This window comes from Mycetomoellerius zeteki, unplaced genomic scaffold (genome assembly GCF_001594055.1).
Source record: "Mycetomoellerius zeteki isolate Tzet28-1 unplaced genomic scaffold, Tzet1.0 scaffold40, whole genome shotgun sequence".
Lineage (NCBI taxonomy): Eukaryota > Metazoa > Arthropoda > Insecta > Hymenoptera > Formicidae > Mycetomoellerius > Mycetomoellerius zeteki.
In genome coordinates this window covers 131,023-153,132 of record NW_017257392.1, presented here as the reverse complement: position 1 = coordinate 153,132, position 22,110 = coordinate 131,023, and the positions used below count along the sequence as shown (strand labels likewise).

General features: G+C 36.1%; 1 protein-coding gene across 6 annotated transcripts in view; it reads right to left on the bottom strand.

Moving 5' to 3' along the window:
* LOC108726222 (amyloid beta A4 precursor protein-binding family B member 1-interacting protein) overlaps positions 1 to 22,110 on the bottom strand; it is a 144,574-nt gene that overhangs the window by 5,473 nt on the left and 116,991 nt on the right. For 5 of the 6 annotated variants that reach the window (XM_018453668.1, XM_018453669.1, XM_018453671.1 and 2 more), the window contains 2 exons: positions 19,976 to 20,075; positions 200 to 367 (listed from right to left, as the gene is read on the bottom strand). In XM_018453668.1, the coding sequence (XP_018309170.1) occupies positions 200 to 367; positions 19,976 to 20,075 (268 nt within the window). Of the gene's footprint in view, positions 1 to 199; positions 368 to 5,145; positions 5,440 to 19,975; positions 20,076 to 22,110 lie in introns of those variants that run through there. The other variant, XM_018453672.1, reaches the window with a different exon arrangement.

Below are 22,110 nucleotides of genomic sequence, written 5' to 3'. Positions count from 1 at the left end.
AAACATAAACACAAAAAATAAAATATTTTAAACTTTACTATGTCTTACAAATAATATAATTTAGAAAATTATAAATGATATAATAATTGATAATATAAAGTAGGTTACTATATATAATTTAATCAATAAATCATTCAAATTGTGCTCACAATATGATTAATATGTCGTTAGAAAATTTCTTTGATATTCAAGCACGAACCTCCTTCATTTTTGATGTCAGTGTTGTCGCCTGGGTTGATTCTTGCGCTGGTGGGTCGTCCTGGCCTTTGTGAATCTGGTGCGGGAGTAGCGGCGATGTCCCCGTCGCAACGTCGCTCCAAGGCGCACAATTCACCGAGGATCGCATCCAGGTCGACATCCTGGGAATCTATAAAAAAGCGCGCATTGCATATTTTATATTAAAAGAAAATTAAAAAATACATTGTCACTCTGTACAAATATAGTAAAGAGCAGTACATAAAATTTTCACAGATTTTTAACATTGAATTATTAAATAAAAAACTATAATATATATTTACAAATTAAAAATTTATACGGCTTTCGAAATATTGTGACATCAAAACTCTTTAGCCTTCGTTTGTATATCTTCAATATACTCTGAGATTAATCATCATTAAATTTATATTTAGAAATATAGATTGATTACAGAATACAACGTTAAAATATTTTATTTCCCATTATTCGGTATCATCTTAAATCTGCATTATCTCTTTACAATTAATCAAAGATTTTTTCACGATTTCTCAGGAAACGGTGAACGTAAGTTCGAGTGCATCTCGTCTGTCGTTATACGCGTTTGCATCGTGCACACGTCATAATTACCACGTATCGCTATCAGTATGTGATAGCATGCATACACGGAGCTCCTCACAGCAATTAGCGAAATTAGCAGTCCGACAATTCAACCGAGTATCTCGCACGCGAATGTGCTGGTGTGTACAGCGTTACGTACATACTGCTCGAAAAAACGAGTATGGTAATCATCAAAATTCTACCAAGCTTTTTCAATCGCGTGATAACATTTTATCATTTGAAATCTACAAAAAAGATATTTTTATTTTCAAAACGGCTGATTAATTCATAGTGGAAATAATTATCGATAAATTGAAAACAAATGATGTTATACATCAACAGTATTATTTTAATTGAAAATAATTTTGTTAATTCAATAACACTATTAATGAAATAAATACGTAATGCTTTTGTTTTAATAAAATTTTGTTTGTTTCATTAATACTGTTTTGTGATTCAACAAAGTTATTATCCATTAAAATAATATATATCATTTTCTCAGTATGCAACGAAGGAAACAATTAGACTCGTACAGGGTCAATTTAAATATAAGAAAATTATGTAAACATTAAAATGTAATCGTAAAACTTGAAAATAAATAAGGAAGAATAATACAATCGAAAGAATTATTTTCAACTAAAACCGAAGCGAATTTAGTCGTACTTACTTCGCGGAATGTTTCATAATCACGCTGAATGTGAGTAGTAATATCAATTTGTACAATTCACGATAGGCGTGACACTTTGTTGCAAAAGAGCGAGCGAGGACACCGAAAACACCTCTCTTTTGCTTTGTTGATACCGCAAGTAAGTGTCAGGTCGCTACGAAAAAGTGCGGCGCGACGTTATTAATTGATAACGTGCGAATTAGTGTCAAGACTACTTTCATGATCAACGTAAAGTGACCATGGTGAGGCTGACAGTTTCTCAAGCTCATCAAGAAAATTATAAGCATACCACAGAATTTCTTTGTAATTTTATAACATTTATTAGCCGAGGTGATTTAATCGGAGAAAATTTACGTAATAGATCGTAAAACCAATAAAATGTTTAAAAACTATTATGAGAAAGCGCATATTATTGCAATTTCGATAACCTTCTTAATATAAAATAATATAAAATAAAATAATATTGTATTTTAATATATCAAATTATATTAAATTTAATATTGAGATAAACGATTATATTACTTCAGCGTTTCAATTTGATTTCTTGCTTTTCTTATTTAATCATTCAAACTTGATATAAAGCTATCAACAAACAATGGTAGTAATGCTTCTTGCTCTTTAACCATACGTTCTATTGCGTCTTAATGAAAACAGGCGATTGTATATGCGTATTCAATGTAGCATGCAGTTTTCTGCAACTTTTCACAACACGACTCCTTGACCGACGACGCCGCGCCGTGGTCGTCGGTGAGTGACGTGCACCCCGTGGAATGTGAACGATATCGCCGCGCGAATCGTTACGAGCGACGCAACGTTACCGCGAAACTGCCGACGTCGACGTTGCGAATGCGAAAGAGAAGCCGAGAAATCGCGCAAATGTTTATCATGCAGATTTGTGCGCTCGTCGTCCGCCTCGAATTTCTCACGCGTTGCTTGACGGATTCGCGTTGTCCGCGATGGAAAAGTTCCCTTCGAGGGAACTTCGAATTAATAACGGAATGTAATTCCAGTTGATTTGCATTGCATAAACGCAAATTTGTCATGAATATAGAAAAAGTTTCTTATTTCAAAATAATGTACGAATTAAAATTAATATCAATTTAATCCATTTTAATTTGCATCTTCGTTAAATACACACGAACGATGTATGCAGCTGTCACACTTAAAGTTATATCAGATAATCTTTCTAGTCTTTTTGCATTCGTGACGCATATATTAAGACAGTGAAGTTGCAATCGCGTTGTATTGTAAGACCAAGCTGTAAATGTGTCGGCTTTGGAGAATTAATAAGATTGCAGATGATATGTATACGCGGAGAATTCGCATCGCGGTGCAGCGTTCCTCAAAACGAGTTACGAGGCGCGGTGAATGAAAATGAAACCGGTGTATATGTATGTGTGTGTTCCGCACTTTCCACAGGCGCGAACAACGCAAGTTGCGAGTTGCACCCGGCGACTACCGTTACGGCAAAATTACGTACGCTGCATCGTGACTTTGTCGTGGTGTGCAAACACCTCGACGTAGATAAACCTAACCGGTCATTCGCATTCGGAGGACAACATGGATGGGAACATGTGAGTCACGGCTTTCTTGAGTCCTCTTTTAACATCTTTCATCGAGTGTCTCATCGATCGTTCTCGATGGGAAAAAAAGAGAAGCGTATGAAACCCGCAAGGAAAATTTTTATCCGGCATTTAACAGTTAAAAAAAATAGACTTTAAAAGAAGAAAATGCTGAAGTGCAAAAAAGTATGCATTTTTCTTTAATAATGGAGCCAACTTTCCGTTAAGAAGTGACTAATTTGAATTGATAATAAAGGAATTATGCAAATTTTTTTATAAGTAATCTGCCGGAGTGTAAAGAGTGCGAAATTGTGTTTTAACTTCAGGCAAAGTTCGCTTGGGGAAAATTTAAGTCGTGGCTTAATTGCCAAGATTCACCATAGAAGGCGAACCGTTCTAGATAATCACAGAATACATTCTCAACTTGACGCTGCATTCGTGTAAAATACAGAAAGTATAGATAGTAATAATTTCGATTTCTTTCCCAATTATACGTCCATTACCAAGAATTTTCATTATTTTCTTTCCTTTGTTTTTCTTATCTTATTAAATAAAAATTGAATGAAAATATGCAAATTATACAGATTGAGAAAGTTAAATGAAAAAAATTTCAAACTGTATAATGTCTTTTATAAGCAAATTTTTGTTCTTTTAAAGGGCATTGAACTTAGTTCATGGACTTTGTCATGCTATTTAAAATGTTCCGTAATCGTTTTCATGGCGATAAGATGTAACTCTTGTCGTTTTTTAGGTTTGTTTACACGGTAATATTTGTAGTAGCAGTTTGCACAAAACGAATATACATTCAGAGAGTGTATCGATCTCCTTTTCTACGATATAATACGAGGGTAAAGAAAAATGGGAACTAAAGGATTGGGGAAAGGCACAATGCCGGCTTTTACGACGAGTCTCGTGGCCATTATCAGAAGGGGTCGTCGGAAAAAGATAAATGCTGAGTAAACACGGGAATGGTCGTATCTGTCAGATTTACCTTATATGTACATATTCCGTGCAGAAAGACGAATAAATAACGTAATAAAAGAGAATTATATAGTTATGGTTAATCTATAATCTGTACGAGTTTAATATATATTCTAAAAAGTCTCTGTGAAATTTAGAGTTAAAAAATTTATAAAAGACTTGTCGCAGAATAAATTAACATTTCAAAGTTATGAAAACTAAGTTAACTATTAATCCCGAGAGCTTTCATACAAACTGCACCTTTTAGACTTCATTATATAAGCCTGCGAAAAAAGAGATTAAATGCTTACAATTATGAAAAATGCATTTTTAATCTAAAATGGCTTAGGTTTTAATTTAATCACGAAGAGATTATATATCACTGTGGGAAAAGTAATTAAAGTAATGAAAGTTTTAGCTGGTTCTATTAAGAATTAAAGGATTATATGGTAGTTCTGAGTTACGTCCCAACATTGCATTGTCGAGATTCGCTTTAAAAAATAAATAGTTTCATTTAAAATTCATGTTGTAAAATTCATATTGAAACATTTCGATTATGTGTAAATGCAAATAGTTATAAAGATAAATATATAAACGGAGTAAAATAAAATAATAATCATTTTGGTTAAATCTATTGCTTCTGCTGTAACAAGAATTATTCTAAAAGGCAACTTTTCACTGGCTTTCTAAGTCGAAATAAATTATACCACATAGCGTAAGTGTGACTCGACTCGCCGCTAATTTACGAATTCTCGTCACACGGGTGCTAAATTGCTGTAAATTTAGTCGAGCACATTGTCGTGGCACGTTGTCAGAAAGTTGGGCTTTCCTTCGATCTGCATCAATTCTTACTGCTTATTGAGCATAATAATAAATTTTTACGATGCTAATATGTCAAATTTAATTTAATTTAATTTAATTCTCGCCATTATAATTAAGACAACTGATGTGGAGTCTTATCGACATTGCAGCCGATGAGACAAGAAACATCGTTATATATAATTTTATTACTAAAATTATCACTACATTCTTTGCTTACTTCGACAGTATATCACATTTTTGTTAAGAACTCCAAGAATCTGTTGCAAGTCGATTATTAATATTTTTTTCATTTGTTTCAAAATTTTATTATTGATGTAAATTCGAAGAAAACTTTGTCTGTACCTTTGACTGTGAGGTAGCCCAATATGCTCTCGTTGCTACCAAAATGCCCGAGCATCTTCCACCCTGCCAAACGAGGCGTCGATTCTCTCGAGTACAATCTCGTTTCCCTTGCGATCGCCAATTAGCATCGTACTCCGATGAGCCTCTCGTCAGAGCGAAAGAGCATCGTCACCCAATCATCACCACGAGCGATCACAACGTCCGCGTTTTGCATAATCACTTTTCCATTTAACCGAGAAGCCCCATTTGCCAAATTATCACTTCATAATCGGAGATAATTTGAGGTCGACATAACGCAAACTTTTGTAACTACATTGAAATCTCTACTATTTTTTAAATGTCGATTATTCAAGAACGATTATAAAAGACCACTTTTAATCATTTTCCAACTATGCGAATAATTCTTGAATAATATACCAAGCGTTGAAAGTGAAGAAGTTACATCGCTGCGAGAAAGTCAGGTGGACGCGGATTTTCAGAAGATAAATATATTTGCGCCATGTTTAACTGAAACCTAATCAATAATATATTAAGTTTTACTGTTTTATCTATATTGAAATTATAATTACGGAAAATTCTTAATCAAAATTAATTAACCCTCTAACATACAATTTTCATCTCACCGAGTAATTAAAAAAATCTCGTATAAAATATAAGTATAAGTTCTCGTCTTATTGACTATAATTATTTTTGCGATAGAAGCCCAGAATAAAATAAATTTATAGAATTTATCTGCGGTGAGTAAATTACGCGACGTACAGGAAAAATGCAAAGCGCACGATGACTTCGACCCCCCGATCGGAGGGTTAATCCCGGAGTCACCGATCGGGCAGACTCACGATAATACACTGTCGACGAAGGGATACGAGCTACACGGTGAACACGATGCGCACGTCGCGTGCGACGGCAGTAGACTAAAGGCCTTAAGGTGAATATACTTGCCTCTCGCTGCGAGTTTTCCATGCGGACGCGCGTCGCGCCTGCGTGTGGGTGCCTCGTGTCTTTGTGTAGCATGCGTGTTTTACGCACGTTAAAAAGGGTTGAGAGTGCACCGGTTGACTTACGCAAACGTCTATTGACTATAAATAAAGCCCCCCTTTGAAACGGCGTTTTGTCGTTGAAAATGTTTCGGCGATTTAATCGAAGACGTATTATTAGGTTGCGATTTTTAATCTTTTCACACATGCAACGATAATCGACATCAAATTATCGACTTTTATATTGACTATTTTATATAATAAAGAATTGTCGATATTTGAAGTGTGAGAACCTCTGTGAAAACTTCATGGAATTCGAGGAATCTCTTTGATAGTGGAGATCCTGTAGATAGTATGGATGACTCATCGGAAACAGAATGCTTAAATATCTCTACTAAATTTATAAAAATGTGTAAATCATGATTGGCTTTAAATATTTCCGACATAAAACTTTATCCTCCTTAAAAATATTTATACATTTAGATATCCTGCTTCATTAGTTTCATTATTATTTGCGGACGAATTTTGCCATCAGTGCAACGCTTACTCGTTTTAATTAAACACTTGCACTTTAAGTACCACATTTATGTCACACGGTAGGTGCGTACTTGCACGATTATGCGTGCGAAAGGGTTGAACGCGCCATTGACTTACGCAAGCTTTTATGAACGCCGTAAATAACGTGCTGTATTCCCCGGGATAATAACTTGATTTTATATAATAATATTACGACGTTACACAATGCACCCGCGTAAAATTAATACGTCAAATAATATTCTCAAAATATATTCTTGAAACATAACGGTATGCATAATAATTGTGTTGCACAAATTGGACCGTAGTAATGGCCGAGCTTCGATTACAACACATTGTTTAACGAGTTCAGTACAAATCGAGTATTCAGCTTGACGCGATATCACAGTACACGGATCAGAGAGTTCGTATTGATTAAAGTCTAGGCGCCGGAGTGACGATTTGATAAATAGTAAAGACGCAACATCGCGGCGAGAATGCATCAAGGCGCCCACTCCATCAATTCGCGTGTCATCGAGATAAGGGAGACCGTATCTGTCAGGACTAAGGAAAATAATGAATTAATGTCAATGTATTTATCAACACAAAAATAATTCGAGTTAGTATTGTATTCTGCAAGGGAAATTAAATGCGAAAGATACTAAATATCTATCGTGCAATACTTCAGTTGTTTATTTAATAGTCCATTTTGTTGTATATGTTATATTATCGTACTATCTATTTAGCTTTGTTAAATCGCAGCTTCGAGCCGGTCGCAAGTCCCAGGCGATGTAATAATAGGTGCATTCAATTCTACTCTCTAAAAGTAAATCAGTGTATTATCACTGACTTCAGTGCTACACTTATAACTGTAATATCAGCGAATATTTACTATTTTTCAATAATAATACACTGATTCATTTTGAGAAGTTATGATTTCTACAGATTGAATCTGCAGAAAATCCTAATCTTTAAAATGAATCAGTGTATTATTACTGAAAAACAGTAAATATTCGCTGATGACTTCAGTGCTACGCTTATAACTGATGTAATCAGTAATAATACACTAATTCACTTTTAGAGAGTACAATCGCTCACTGAGTGACTACCCAGATAGCCAAATGTAGTGTATTTGCTGACATGGTGCAGCAACCAATTTCGACAAACTTAGGACAAGGTAAGACAACAGCATTATGCTTGTTGCGTTGAACTCAATCGAATTCAAATTCTTGCGATGGCAAATTGATGGCAATATGTCAGCATGAATATTCTCGACAACAACTAGTGTTGTCATATTGTCAGCATTTTGTTAGTAATGAGCTCAAGACGAAACGATTAATTATTCGTTGCTAACATGTTGCCGACATCATAATGTACCACCATTGCTCACAGTTTGTTCTAGAAATTTCGACAACTGATTACATATACGAGTATAAGCAGTCATGTTGTTGTATTTATAATGTGTCCTATTTTGAGCAGCAAATGTACAGCAATATATGCAATGCATTAGTTTGTACAATATGCTTGGCTATCTGGGTAAGTAGCAATCGAATGTAATTGTTTTTTACCTTTAGATCCAATCAATCACATTAAATTGTTACTTAGCTCCTCAAGCTTTGTGTTCACGATACTAGAAATCGCTGCGAAACCTTGGACAGAAAGAGATAACAAATTCAAAATCACATTTGAACAATTCAATCACATGATTAATGCGATTGGTCAATTCTTTCTTTCTCTGTCTGAGATCTCAGATCGATTTTTAGCATCGTGGACACAAGGCTTTAGTGAGCGGTTGAAGTACCAATGCAACTCCAATTCAGCAGAGAAGGCAGCTGTGCAACTATTGTAAAATTCTTTAATATAATTGATCTTATCCTTTTAATTCCTCGTTGGATCTAAATGTATAAACCGATCACATTAAAGAATTTTACAACAATTGTAAAGCTGCTTTCTCTACTGAACGCAGCCATTGTAGCTTTATATAATTTTTACAAATATGCTCTTCTCATCATCTGAAATCATTTCAATTCTTCTGAACAATTCAGTTTCGATCTTTCAGCATTTAGCGCTGCGACACAGAGATTTTTGTATAACGTATAACGCATGATGCAATCAAAATTCTTCTTTTCTGGAGACAGGAATGATTCAGATTGGTTAATTCTCTTATGTATTATGCTTTATGCAAAGGTCGCGGCCCTTATTTTAAGCGTCCGAAAATCTTAATTTATGCACAAAGCAAAGCTGCCGATCAGTGCGATCGAGCGATCTGACACGTCGCAATTAATCGAGCAGAACGAATGTTTCGCAGCGACCGACTTGGTTTTTTATCGCGGGCAAATTTCGCCCGGATGAACTTTTTGTACTTTCCCCGATCGCGATCGCGAACGAGGAAGGAAGGAAGGTTCGTTCACCCTGTCGATTATGTGAATGCGCAAACGTGCTCGATAACGCAGTAACCTAGATTAATCGAGCTGCATAAATCAACTGAGCCGACACGGCGCAACGCGACGCGCTTCTTCGGCTGCAAATATTTTCGCGTTATTTTCGCAAACGCCTCTCTAGCTTCGATAAGCTCGCGCGTAAACGCCAGCTTAACTATATAAATCATACTTGACCCTTTTGACCCGCCTGTGTGATGTAATACGATCGGTGGGTTCCATCCGACGTATTAATTATAAATTGATCTTTACGTTGTGCACTTTCCCGAGGTAAAATTATGCGTCTTATTTATAATTCTTTGGATTATGCATTTGTACATTAAAATGTTAAAATAATACTCTAGTGGACTTAAGCATTAACAGAAAACATTGAACATGAAAAAGAAACATACAAAGCACTTCGTGTAAAAGAAACGTCAAATATCGGATCACTTATTTGATGGATTATTTACAATTCAGGTTAGTTTACGGCATTTTGTTTCACTTTTTAATTGAACGCTTGATATCCTGCTTTTCAATAAACATATTCAGCATCTCGTGGAAAATACGTATATATTTCAGCTCTGTCAGACTGTAGATTATTAATTAAAATGTATTCTACGTGATAATTAATAAACGTTCGCGCTCCTGAGAATATTTTCATAAAATTCAATAAATATTCTCGATTGGAAATTTCTCATAATTTTATATTTAAATTTACATTAACAAGCAAAAAACTGTTGTAGTTTCTCAACGATTAGAAAGATGCCAGATTATACTAGTAAACTTTACATTTAAATGTATTATGGTGCAGTAACTTTTTGTAATAGTGACTTCACGTTTGAATATGTTGTGTGCAGTAACTTTTTGCTTATAATCAATTGCACTGTAGCCGCTGCAGCCATTGCGCAACTTACTTTCATCGCGTGCTTTCATCTCATTGCGATCTTCGCGATAACGCATTGGAAGAGATATCTCTGCTTTTAGAAATTTATTATTAATTCCAAACTTTCAAACAAAGTTTCGTTCTCCCATAAAAATTTAATTGCAACGTACCAGTTTCGAAAGACTTTTGCAATTGCAAAGCTGTAAAGAAAAAAAAGTACGCGTCCTCCATCATTTAATCACTCTGCAACACATTCGAAGTTTATCAAAATCAGACCGGGACACTTTCGAGCGTCTCCTTCTTCACAATTAAACAGGCGTAATTATTAAATTAATTATCCGACGCGTCAGACACAAATTAATCGATCGCCCGACAGGGCTTGATCGAGTTTTCTGGACGGCGAAGAAAAAGTAGAATCGATTGATTAACTTTTGCACGTATACGTGAGGAAATGCAGTAAGTGCGAGTGTTAATGAAAGTGCAGGAGGGTAACCCTTGCGTATATCTTTTATTGGCAAAAAGTTCGATCGACGCGACGCGACGCTACGTTCGTAGTTGCCTCGCATTTAACCCGATTCCGATGGTAGCTGGAAACCGGTCGTCGCGCCATCCGAACGAGATGACGGATAAAAGCGATTAACCACGCGCGCGCTGCACTGGTTCGTTTTCCGCTCAGGCTGTTTTCCACGCGGCGTGAAATCGGAAAAGTGCTGGACACCGATGCACGCACTCGCCTATGGCTAATACATATTTACGCACTTGGTAAACCTCGCACTTTCTACGAGATAGCGGCCGCGCGAGTAACCGCTATTCGCAGCGAATTATTCCCCCGACGCCAATAGAAAATACAACGGAAAGACTCGTAGAAAGATTCCGTAAAAGAACTGCCGTAGGAAATTTTATACCTTGCAATTTGCAGTCTATATGTATTGGTTTCGCTGAAACGAATTGCAAAAAGACTATAGCTGTATTTAATATGTATTAATTAACGTAACGATACGTGCATTTTAAAAGTTAATTTCTACAATATCCTAATGAATTTTTCGCGACCGAACTGGTCGACTTTGCATTTTTTTTTTTTGTAAAACGCCTGAGGTGAGATTCCCGTTTACTCCTAATTGGCAGTTGATACATTGCACGAAACGGACGACACTCGCAATGGACCTCGCGTGTCGTAATTACTGCGGCAATTTACCCGACCTGCCGATGGGCAGATTGATTTCCGCCAATGTCGATGACGGTTCAATAGGCGTTTTGCTAGAAATGTTTATAACTCTATAAAAGCAACCCCATTTGCCCTGTGGATTCCGCATTACCTGCTCATCTGTATCAGCCTTTAATGCAACTTTATTGCATATTTTTCTATAAAGAAAATAAAATTATAAAAGTATATACATTATATTTCTATTTGCAGATCTGACATGACTGATCACAAAACACTTCATGCAGTTTTATGGATCTTCTTTTAAGTTCAATTTCATTCCAAGTTTGATTTTTGTTTTTATTTTGTCATCTAAAATTAGCAGAACGAATATCAGGAAGCGATAATATTTCTATGTTTGAAAGAGGAACAAAAATTTCTGTGACACGAGAAGGCGTAAATGAGATAGAAAGATATGAAGAAACAAGATTAGTAAAAACCATATTTTAAACATGTTTTAAACAGTTTAATCGTAAGTTTTAAATATGTTTTATAATATTGTTTAAAGCATGTTTCAAGCATTAAAAAAATCTTTAAAAAGAAATATAATGTTTTATTTTTAAAAAAACATTAATCTTAACACTGGAAAAAAAATAATAAAAGGAAAGATAAAGAGAGGGAACTCAAGGTCGAACTACGATCGCGTGTCCAAACGAGCTTTGTTTAATTAACTAATGAGCCTCGCCCTTCATGACGTGCCTTAGCTTTGGTTCGACAGATGCACCCTTCGTTGCGTGTCAAGTTTTGTCGGAACACACGTGGATGCGCCGAAATGGAAAATCGTCAGTTAAACATGAAAGAATTATGGTAATTGAACCATTTGCATCTTTAACCCATGGTTGCCTACAGCATTATAATCTAAAGAAATATTAATAGGTGTCAAAAATATTTTAGTCAATCAATGTAAAAACTTATTCTCTCATTTAGCTCATTAATTAATTTCTTAGAGTTTATTAATTAGTTTCCATTAGTTTATTTAATATTATTAATTCACACTGTCAAGTTTTAATCTTTTTATCATTTATATAATAACGGAAAGTTAAAAATCTTAAAACAAAACTTAAGATCAAGTAACGCACATCGATACACACGGAAAGATACTGTAGAATAACATTGAAAATGTCAGTAGTTGCTATAAAACGAATGATTTCATTTCAGTAAGAATATCACGAATCCTCAGATTATTATACAAATTGTCACCAGAGTGTGTCGAATCACTAGTAAGAGAAGAAACATAATATACATATAGGTTAAATGTCAAATAATAATCTAATAAATGTGCTGCCGCGCGACGTGTAGCTGAAGGCGCAGTTGTATGTACACAAGTATATTGCAATCATTAGAACTGCACGGTTATACAACTGTAAGCTGTAATGGCAGTCATTTGGTCTGTTGCAATAGTAGACTAATCTACTGTAGGCATTTTTCATGATATGTTATTACTCTGCTCTCTCGATGAAAAGAAAGTAGTAGAGATATTAAACAGAAATATCTAGAAAATACATTTTCGTTTCTTGTTCTTAGATAATTATTAGGTAAAGAACATGAATGTATTTTATTATTTTCATGTATAATTCTCGTTCCCCGAAGTATTTTGGAATAAATGTTTGTCGTAAGTTATATTATCGTCTTGCTGTTTCCTCAATGTCTGTCTCAATTCCCAAGCAAAAGGGCGTTTTCGGATTAGAAGAGACAATTCCTTAGAGAAAATATAGTAAAACGTTGAAAGGGAATCCTTCCCATTACTGTGAATGCGGCAAATACACGGCACCGAAACGGAGAATGAATTCAACGAGCATTCGAGGAGGAGCCATCACGACAACTTGAGCTACGGTGAGACTCAAATGAAGGGCATTAGCGTAGATGTCGAATGGGGGAGACGAAACATCGTCGTAACATTCGCAATCCTGAAGAAATCGACAGCGCCGTTGAGACGTTGCATTTTCTTGCGCTGCTTAATAAAATTTTGACAAGCATGGATAACATGTCGGATTAGATAAGAACATGGTGTGTGAAACAGGCACTGCTTTTTCAGTGAGAATTTATGAGACGAGAAACTATTTACTGTGTATGAGCCGAGTTTATGAATTACGAAACGAAGTAGTAGCAGGCAAAAATTTTCTTCAAGTCGTGGTATTTTCGGAACTAAGTAATTCTTTTTGAATCCACTATTTTATAAAATCTTATTTGAGTACTTCACTTAATTTGATGTAATCTACATATTATTGATATAAATATATTTATTATTATATCTATCAGTATTTTCTCAATCAGTAACTCACGAAATTGTTTTATAGCTTAAAAAAGAATACTGAGAGGCAAAGAAGCTCTTCTTTTTTCTTTTTTCTCTTGAATCCTAAATCAAGTCTCACGTGAATAATTGTGAATATCCGTTCTTTTTATTTAAGTAATCTCAGTTAATCTTTAATCAAAAGTGAACCTTTCATATTTCTAAATATGAATCTTCGCTCTGAGTATCACACCGAATTAACACATTCTTAAGACGAGATTCAGGTGATGTCTACAGAGATACCTAAATGTCTCTCAACGAGAATAGCGGAAGAAGTAGCACGGTGAAGTAATCAAGGCGTTACACAAAGGAAACGAGAAAGAAAGAACAGAAGGAGAAGAAAAGACGAGAAGTCTCGGTGAATATTCAGTGAGCTGCACAAGGAAGTGGATGATGCGGGGGTGGCTTAAAGAGAAATGACATTAAATGGGGACATTAGTAGAAATGTCAAACGAGGCAATGACATTCTCTTACCCGCCTATAATTTTCATGATATCCGCTCTGGTCTTATGAGATTATTTGTGATTTGTTTATGCGCTTCTTATTATATATCAGTATATGTTTTCTAACCATATATATTATCTACGGGCGTATAAGAAACGCTTTTGTATAAATTTTAGGATATTTTATCATCGCTCGAAACAAGAGACATAAAATTTATTTAATTTTAGAATTGTATTTATACAAAATTAATTTGAAAACTTATATACTAAGATATCGAATCGTTTGTGTTAAATTCATTAAAGATCATATACTTACAATCCTCATTAATTTATAACAACACAGAGAGAAAAATGTTTGGTATTTGTAACTATAATTATATATTACTATAATTATGATTATTACTATATATATATAGTAATAATCATAATTATAGTAATATATAATTATAGTTACAAATACCAAACATTTTTCTCTCTGTGAATATTAATTTTTTTATATTGTAAATGAAATGTATATAAAAATTCTCCAAAGAAATAACAAGCAATAAGAAGAGATATATTTATAAATTGGTTTCATCAAACATCTCTGGCAGTATTGCGTTTAATCGACGAGAATTATCATCGCGTTGCCCTACGCTCGAATGAAAGGAGACGTTTGACAGTCTGCTATGATGATTTATGAGCGAGCGAGAAAGATTGATGCGTCCATCGACATTGATCTCGTTAACGACAACGAACGCTTCCATCCTACGGATTCCTGCAAATCGGTAGGAACCGTTAAAATAACATCCAGTTATGTTCGACACTGCCGTGAGAGATGAAACAGCAGTACGTTTCAATGGCGATCGCAAACGACGCATAAAATTACGGAGCATCGAGACAGAATCGTGAATCTTCGTGGAATAATCGAGGGAACAAAATGGTTAGCTTGTAGGTGAAGCTGCTTATTAGAGATGTATAATTTCAGCATGAATTTCAAATGCCGACCCATAGACGACGAAGAAAATTGCAAGGAAGCTCACTCCTTTGCATTCTTAAAAAAGAAGGAGAGTTGAATTAAAATCCACTACTTTATTAATTTTGTTATCTCTCGGTATTCAGTAAACATTCCATAATACTCGACATAATTATAATTAAAATATCTTATGATGACAATAAGTATAACACATAAAAAAATAGAGTAAAAAAGCATTGCGTGATGGACAAGAGATTTTAATGAATTAATTAATTAACTAATTTAACCAATACACTTTGCCTACTTTCACAATCAAGGACTGCTATCTCATTATCATCGCATGATTCAGAATGGCCGTTTCCTACCTCATTCTGAATTTCGTTCTTTCTTTCGTCGGTGATGCGCTCCGTCAGCTTTGTGGCCATTGATACTCTTGGCCAGCCTCATAAATAATTAAATATTCCGAGCGGCAAGCCGCATAAATTACTCTTAGCGCGTTTAACGGATAATTAAGTCTTTCCACAAGAATAAATTACTTGTCGCGCTTGAATTCAAGTTACCGAGCATTGCTCGAAAATCTGGGAAATATATCGTCTACACTCTCTAAATCTGAATCAGTGGATAATCACTGATATCATTGCCAAGTATGCCACTGGTAATCAGTGAATTAAATGTGAGATTCCTAACCTAGCTAATCTTTATTATGTGATCTAACTAACCTTGTTTTAGTGCTTAAATTCAATGAATATGGTACTGGAAGATTGAAATTAACATGCAAATATCAGTATTTTAGTTATATAATGCTCAAATATTCTTTCTTTTTTAGTTGAACCTCACTGATTATCAGTGCCAAGTATGCCACTATGGGTAATTAGTGACTATCCATTGATTCAGATTTAGAGAGTATCCATTCAATTAATTAATTAATAACGAAAGAGATACAAATTAAATCCTGCAGCAAATATTCAGTGGAAAAAAAACGGTGAAATCTCGCAACAAATTTCGAAACAATCGTTTCCAGGTATTAATAAACGCTGCAAATTGAATTTTTAAAGGCGAGCGTTAAAAAGTACGAGTTAACGGGTAGCAGTTAACATAGCATGGCTGTGAAATGCATCACGCTTTTATACGATCCGAGAGAGGAAACGTTGAAACGTGCGCGAGTAATAAAACTACGGGCTGTACCCGGGGTAAAATCAGCGAAAAGGAACCATGAATGGCCGCAACGCATTAAACATTCTCGCCTCGTTTCCCGACGGCGTCGTTCACTTTGTCGACGATTCGTACCACTGGCCCGCGTCTTATTGATATTCTCTCCGTAACAATAGTCAAAATTTACTCTCGTAAATAGATTGAGATCCGATTACACTAACACACGCATTACCATTAATTTTATGACGTTACGTGGCCGTTCTGTTTCGTCGTGATTATAACTTCCCAAAGCCGCACGCGATAATCACGATGTTCGTGCCAACTAAATGTATCTTCGCAATAATCGGGATTAAAAGTTTCATGTTGCAATTAAAGCGATTTAATACAGTCGGATGGTGTCTTGGCATAGGCGTATTCATCGACAACGAAATCCTCATCGCTGAAACTTCCCAACTAAGCTCGAATTTAAAGAGAAGTTCTCTCGGATTTAAGACGGTGAGAAAATTTCTCACAGTTTCCGTGAAACTGTGCGACAATGCAATTGCTTCACGATAGATCCTTCAATTTTCTATCACGGACGAATGGTCGTTATGATTTCGAAGATGCTTTACGATCGTCTTCCTCAATTTGCCGCGTTCGCGCGCTACCGGTGCTACCGTAATCGTAATGTTGCGCTTTACGGGCGCTTTATCGCGCGCGCGTGACTTCGCGTCGATTCGCCGTGATTTAAGGATGGCTCTCGCGAGAGAATATTGTCGGTGGATCCCAATACCGACCGTCTAGACTTGGTATTGCTCACCCAAGATGCACAGGCCTGCAATATCGATTTAACGATGGCAAGATGGAGCAGAAAGAATGTTCTCGAGCTTGCGAAAGCCCTGTCGGCAATGGAGACCATAAAGAACAGCAACGATATGAGCGACTCATATTTGAAATCTGTACGACACACCTGTTCAACTCATTATGGGTTGATAGAATGTTTAATATACAGGGTGTCCTAAAACTGACAATGAATATTTTAAAGATAATCCTTTGTAACATTTTAAGACGAAAAGTTTAATACAAAAATGCCGTGGTTATAGCTATAAATTTCAAATGGGAAGAGTTTAAAAATTACAAATCACAGGATTAGAATTTCGCGCGCTCAAGGATGACAAGATGGTCATTGTGAAGATATTTCCTCGAACTTCATACTTTTGACATAACAAAATTCAATATAATCCTGGTAGAAATTTCATGCATTTTTTGAGCAGTTACTAAACAGTTATACCAACTTCTGTCTAGTAACTGAGAAAGAAAACTACTTAGGATGTTGACTCAATCAGGATGTAACGCTTTGTTTGCAGTTACTGCATACAAAAATTGCGTAAAATCTGAATATTTACTGAATAGAAACACAACAAATAATGAATATTAAATTAATTAATAAGCAAGCCAACTGCTCATGAAATGGACAGAATAAAACTCTATCAAGTTCTTGTCCATTTCCTACTCAGTATTGGCATAACTAATGAGAATACAGTAATATTAGATAGTAACTGGATAGGGTTTAGGAAAACTGCATTTCTACCAGGGAAATTCAGTCCTGTCATTCGTAATTTTTAAACCCTTTCTATTTGAAAACTATCATAGCCTCGACATTTTCGTATTGAACTTTTCATTTTAAAATGTTATAAAAAATCTGTCTTTAAAATATTTATCGTCAGATTTGGACATCCTATATAAAATAAATTTTCTCTGAAAGGTGTATAAAATCGAACGCGAATATTTTATATAGATAGAAGGGGGCCTTGAAACATTAGTAACGAGTCGTGGTATACGTCAACGCCTTATCTACAGAATATCAGAAGAGCGAACGAGTCATGAAAATAGGAAAGACGTCGTAGTTTCGCAGCGAGGATTGAAGCGACGCCCGTCTGGCGTGCTATTTTAATGCGGGAGATGATCGATTAAGTATTCCACGTGCGGTAAGGCGCGTGGCCGTAATTGAATGCACGTCTCGGGATTTTTCACGCATCGCGAAACCTGAGCATCACGACCTGAAAATACCGTAACGAGAATTCCGATGGTTTAAGATGGAGTTTGTTTCATCGCGCTTTACGATCTACCGACCGCACCATCAGTAGTTCTCAAATTAAGAGGCACGTTTCTGGAGGAAACGAGAATGTTTCACAAGCTTTTGAAATCTTAATGTAAAACTGCAATTTTTATCTATCCGTATTCAAGATATTTTTCAGCAAATACATTTTGAATTTGAACAGAATAACTTTATACTAACACAAAAGTTTTTATTTTACAGCAGATTCTAAAAATCTTCATGAAGTGACTTATCCGGAGAAACACCGATATACAAGTTAATTAAATTTCGTACTAATAATTCTGGATATATAAACAGCACCAAACGTAACATTTAAACCCCTAGATGTTTAAAGCTGAGAACAGCTGATCTCTGCAATGCGATGTGTGAGATAATAAGGCCGTACGCGTGTCTCGCTTAGGGGTCCAAGGTTCCCAGATGAATCATTAGCCGAGGAGGCAAAAATAATAATCCCACCTCTGCGATAAATCCGCCGCATTATATATAACTCTTGATCTTTGCATCGTGCAACAACAATATATCATCCTATCGATTGTCCGCCCCCAGATTCTGCATCGAGCAAGTCGAGAGCTTGCAGGCAGCAGCAACGACAGAGAGATGAAGAAAGATCGCTGTGGCTACGCACGCACAGCCTTTCGAGAATCTTCCAGCGCGAGTCCGCCTATTCCTCCGCTTATAATCGCGTTTCGCGCAGTTGTACTCGTACGTGTGCGCGTGGGCGAGGGTGAGGTATGAGAACAGAAATCGAGAGGGAGAATCGTGACTGCAACGGCGTGTATAATGAGAGGGCAATATTCGTAGAATACTACGAGACGCATAAAGAATATTCATAAATATCTAAAATAAAAATCAAATAAAAATATATACATATACCTTTCGTTTAACATCGTGATATATATATATACATAAGTATGCACCAAAAAAAACTAACATTTCAGTTGTCGATTTAGTTAAATAAAGTGAGTGAACGGGGATTTGATTATAATACAAATATTTTGTCTTTCTATCAAATATTTATTCGATATGATTTCCTTTAATTGCAATCACTGCGTTACTATGTCACACTCAGCAAACATAATAGTGATTAAAAGAGAATCGCATTTTTTTTGGCACATACTGTACATATAAATAAAAGATATTACAGAAAACAAACAACTCGTGTAAACTCAAACTATTTTCCGAACAAGTAATTTAAGTGTGTTATTATCGGAACTAGAAATATCTCAAAGGAACATATTGGATCACACGAACGATCAAAGTCGACCGCAAATTAATTTCGTACCGCTTGAGAAAGCAGCAATCAATCGACCAAGAGGCGGCAAAAGCGAACCAGTATAGGTAGCCTAAACCGGAAACAAATGGCCGAAATAAATTTTTACGACAGGAAGATATGTATCGCGTCTCGTTAGCCGTTTCGCCGATCGATCTTTGTCGCACGATTAATGTCTTCTCGGAGCGAAATCCGCGTAGGGGCCGCGCAGGAGAGAGCCAGGAAGCGTCTGAAAAATTCACGCACCACGGGAGACGATCGCGCTTCCTGCCTTCGCGAAATCGAGAAGAAACAAATGATAAAATAAGAGAGAACGCGCGGAAATATCCAGGGCGACGAGATCGCGAAAGGAGCTGCCGATCGATTGAGAGGGAACGCCAATGAGCTTTCATCATTTCTACTTGACGGAGCAAGGAAAATCGAGCATGGAGAGAGAAAAACGGCGAAAAATCGGAGAGAAGTCATCAGGCTGGACGGCTCGAGTAGTCGACACACGTCGTTCAAAGCGACTTTTCGCCCCACATACTCGGAAATGCATCTCGAGTCTGGAATGTGTGGAGATCGCCGACAGATCGAGTGACTTTTCCGGAAAGCGGGATTAATAAACTCGAGCGAGTGGTACGCTTACCTTCGAGATTCGCCATGGAGAACCTGTAGCTGTCGATCCTCGGTGTGTTGATGTCCGAGTTAAAGGGCCTGAGAGTTGCCGAGCTCACATTGTCAAGACCCTGCAACACGAAAGATAGCAAACACATTAGCTTTACTCCCATTGCAATCGAGGAATGTGTGTTGCCGCAACGTGTTAAGCAAATAAGGGCAATGACCGCTGGCATCTGCCCTTTTAAAGGGACTGGTTGATGAAGAAGATTAAAAGTCTCGTTTCTATTCGGTCTAGTAGATTTTAGTAAAACTGCAAGACTACACAAATATTGAACAATAGTTTATCATTGAAACAATAATATTACAATAATTGCACAATTATTGTAAACAATAATTTTTATAAATTTTTTTAAATCGATTTTAATAAATCACAAGCATATAAGAAAATTTTTATAAAAATGCTATCTCCTCTTTTATTACGATCAATTTTGAGAAAGAAGGAGATAGCCGATTTTGATATCCTGTCGTGTATAAATTCGTATGCGGTTTATAAATGTAGCAGCATGCGAATATATTCTTGAATGTCTGAGTTACCAGCCACGAAAAAACGTGGTGTCATGTATGGTGTAGAGGAAAAAAATGATATTCAAATCGAATCCACGTCAGAAAGTAACCCCGGCATTTCTTCGACCTTTCTCGTCTTAGAAATCCACCTCAATCCGTAATCCGCTGGAAATCCTTTTACGTTTCCCAACCCCGATTGCGGATGAGATTTGTACAGTCGAAAGCATTAAGTCACTTGCACTCACAAAGAGGCTTTGCGGCACGTGCGACTTTTTCTGTTCTCTTATAAAATAAAATAAAATAGTTGAGCTACTATTAATTGTGAAAAAAAACTCGCAATCCGTTTTGCATCAATATCGAATATTACAGAGAACATTTTACACAAAAAATATACGTGACACATTCCGGTTATAGATTACCAAAATATTAATCGAGAGAAAAAAAAGTGATTCTGTAATGTAATCTATTTCAAAATTAGTCCTCATCAATCGTGTTAATTAAATTTTTAAAAACTGGAAATATAAATTATTAATAACTTCGCCATAATCTGTCTGCAATGAATTTTCTAAAAAATAATTTAAAAAATTAGCCAAATTGATTATATTATATTATACATTTTTTCGACAATTTTTATACATTTAAACATCTAATAAAAATATTTTGCATGTTTTAATAATAAAAGAACAGCATTTATTTTCAAAATAGTGTTACAAAAAATGTTCTACTTTAGATCTTATGATCTTCTTATACTTTTATTATTAGGAGTGACTCTTATTAGAGGCAGAAATTTTATTTTTAACAGCAACTTCCGCAAGATAAAAATAAGCAGCCTTTGTGTTATCGTTAAGTCGGTGATACGAAGTTGATTAACAGCCTTTGCTTTTCAATATTTTGCGCGATAAAATCATACCAGCGACGAGAGCAGAAGAGCGTTGTGCTCCTCAGCTTCTGAGGATAGCACCAACGGATAACGTGCTTTCTATAATCGTGCGCGCGCGCGCGCGCGCGTGCTTTTAGATAGGCAACCTGACTAGCATGCATCGATAACCTTAGAGAGGTACGGGTTATGGTGAACGACCTGATGGTCATTACTGGGTCACTGAAGTTTAATGCGCGAACTAGGTAGCTCGATACAATGTAAATAGACTGCACGATCACCTTGTCAAAAGGAAACTGGCGCGTCGTAAATTGTCTAGAAGGATTTATAAACAGCGGCGATAGAAGCATGAATGCACAAGTACGCATTGTTCTCTGAGCATTGCGAAATTATAGTTAGCAGTCCGAGAGTTCGTTAGGTATAGATATCCCTGAAGTTTCGTGTGTCTGTGCGTGCGTGCGTGCATGCGTGCGTGCGTGCGTGCGTAGCGCGGAATATTTGTTTTAATGCGCAACCACAGAGATTTTCATTATATTATATTATTACAAATTACAAATTACAAGCGCAGCGTCATACATCAACTACGGTTCGCAACGACATTGTATTTAATGTAATTTATAAATATTTAGCGCGATATATTTACAGAGAGAGAGAGAGAGAGAGAGAGAGAGAGAGAGAGAGAGAGAGAGAGAGAGAGAGAGAGAGAGAGGGGGGAGGGGGAG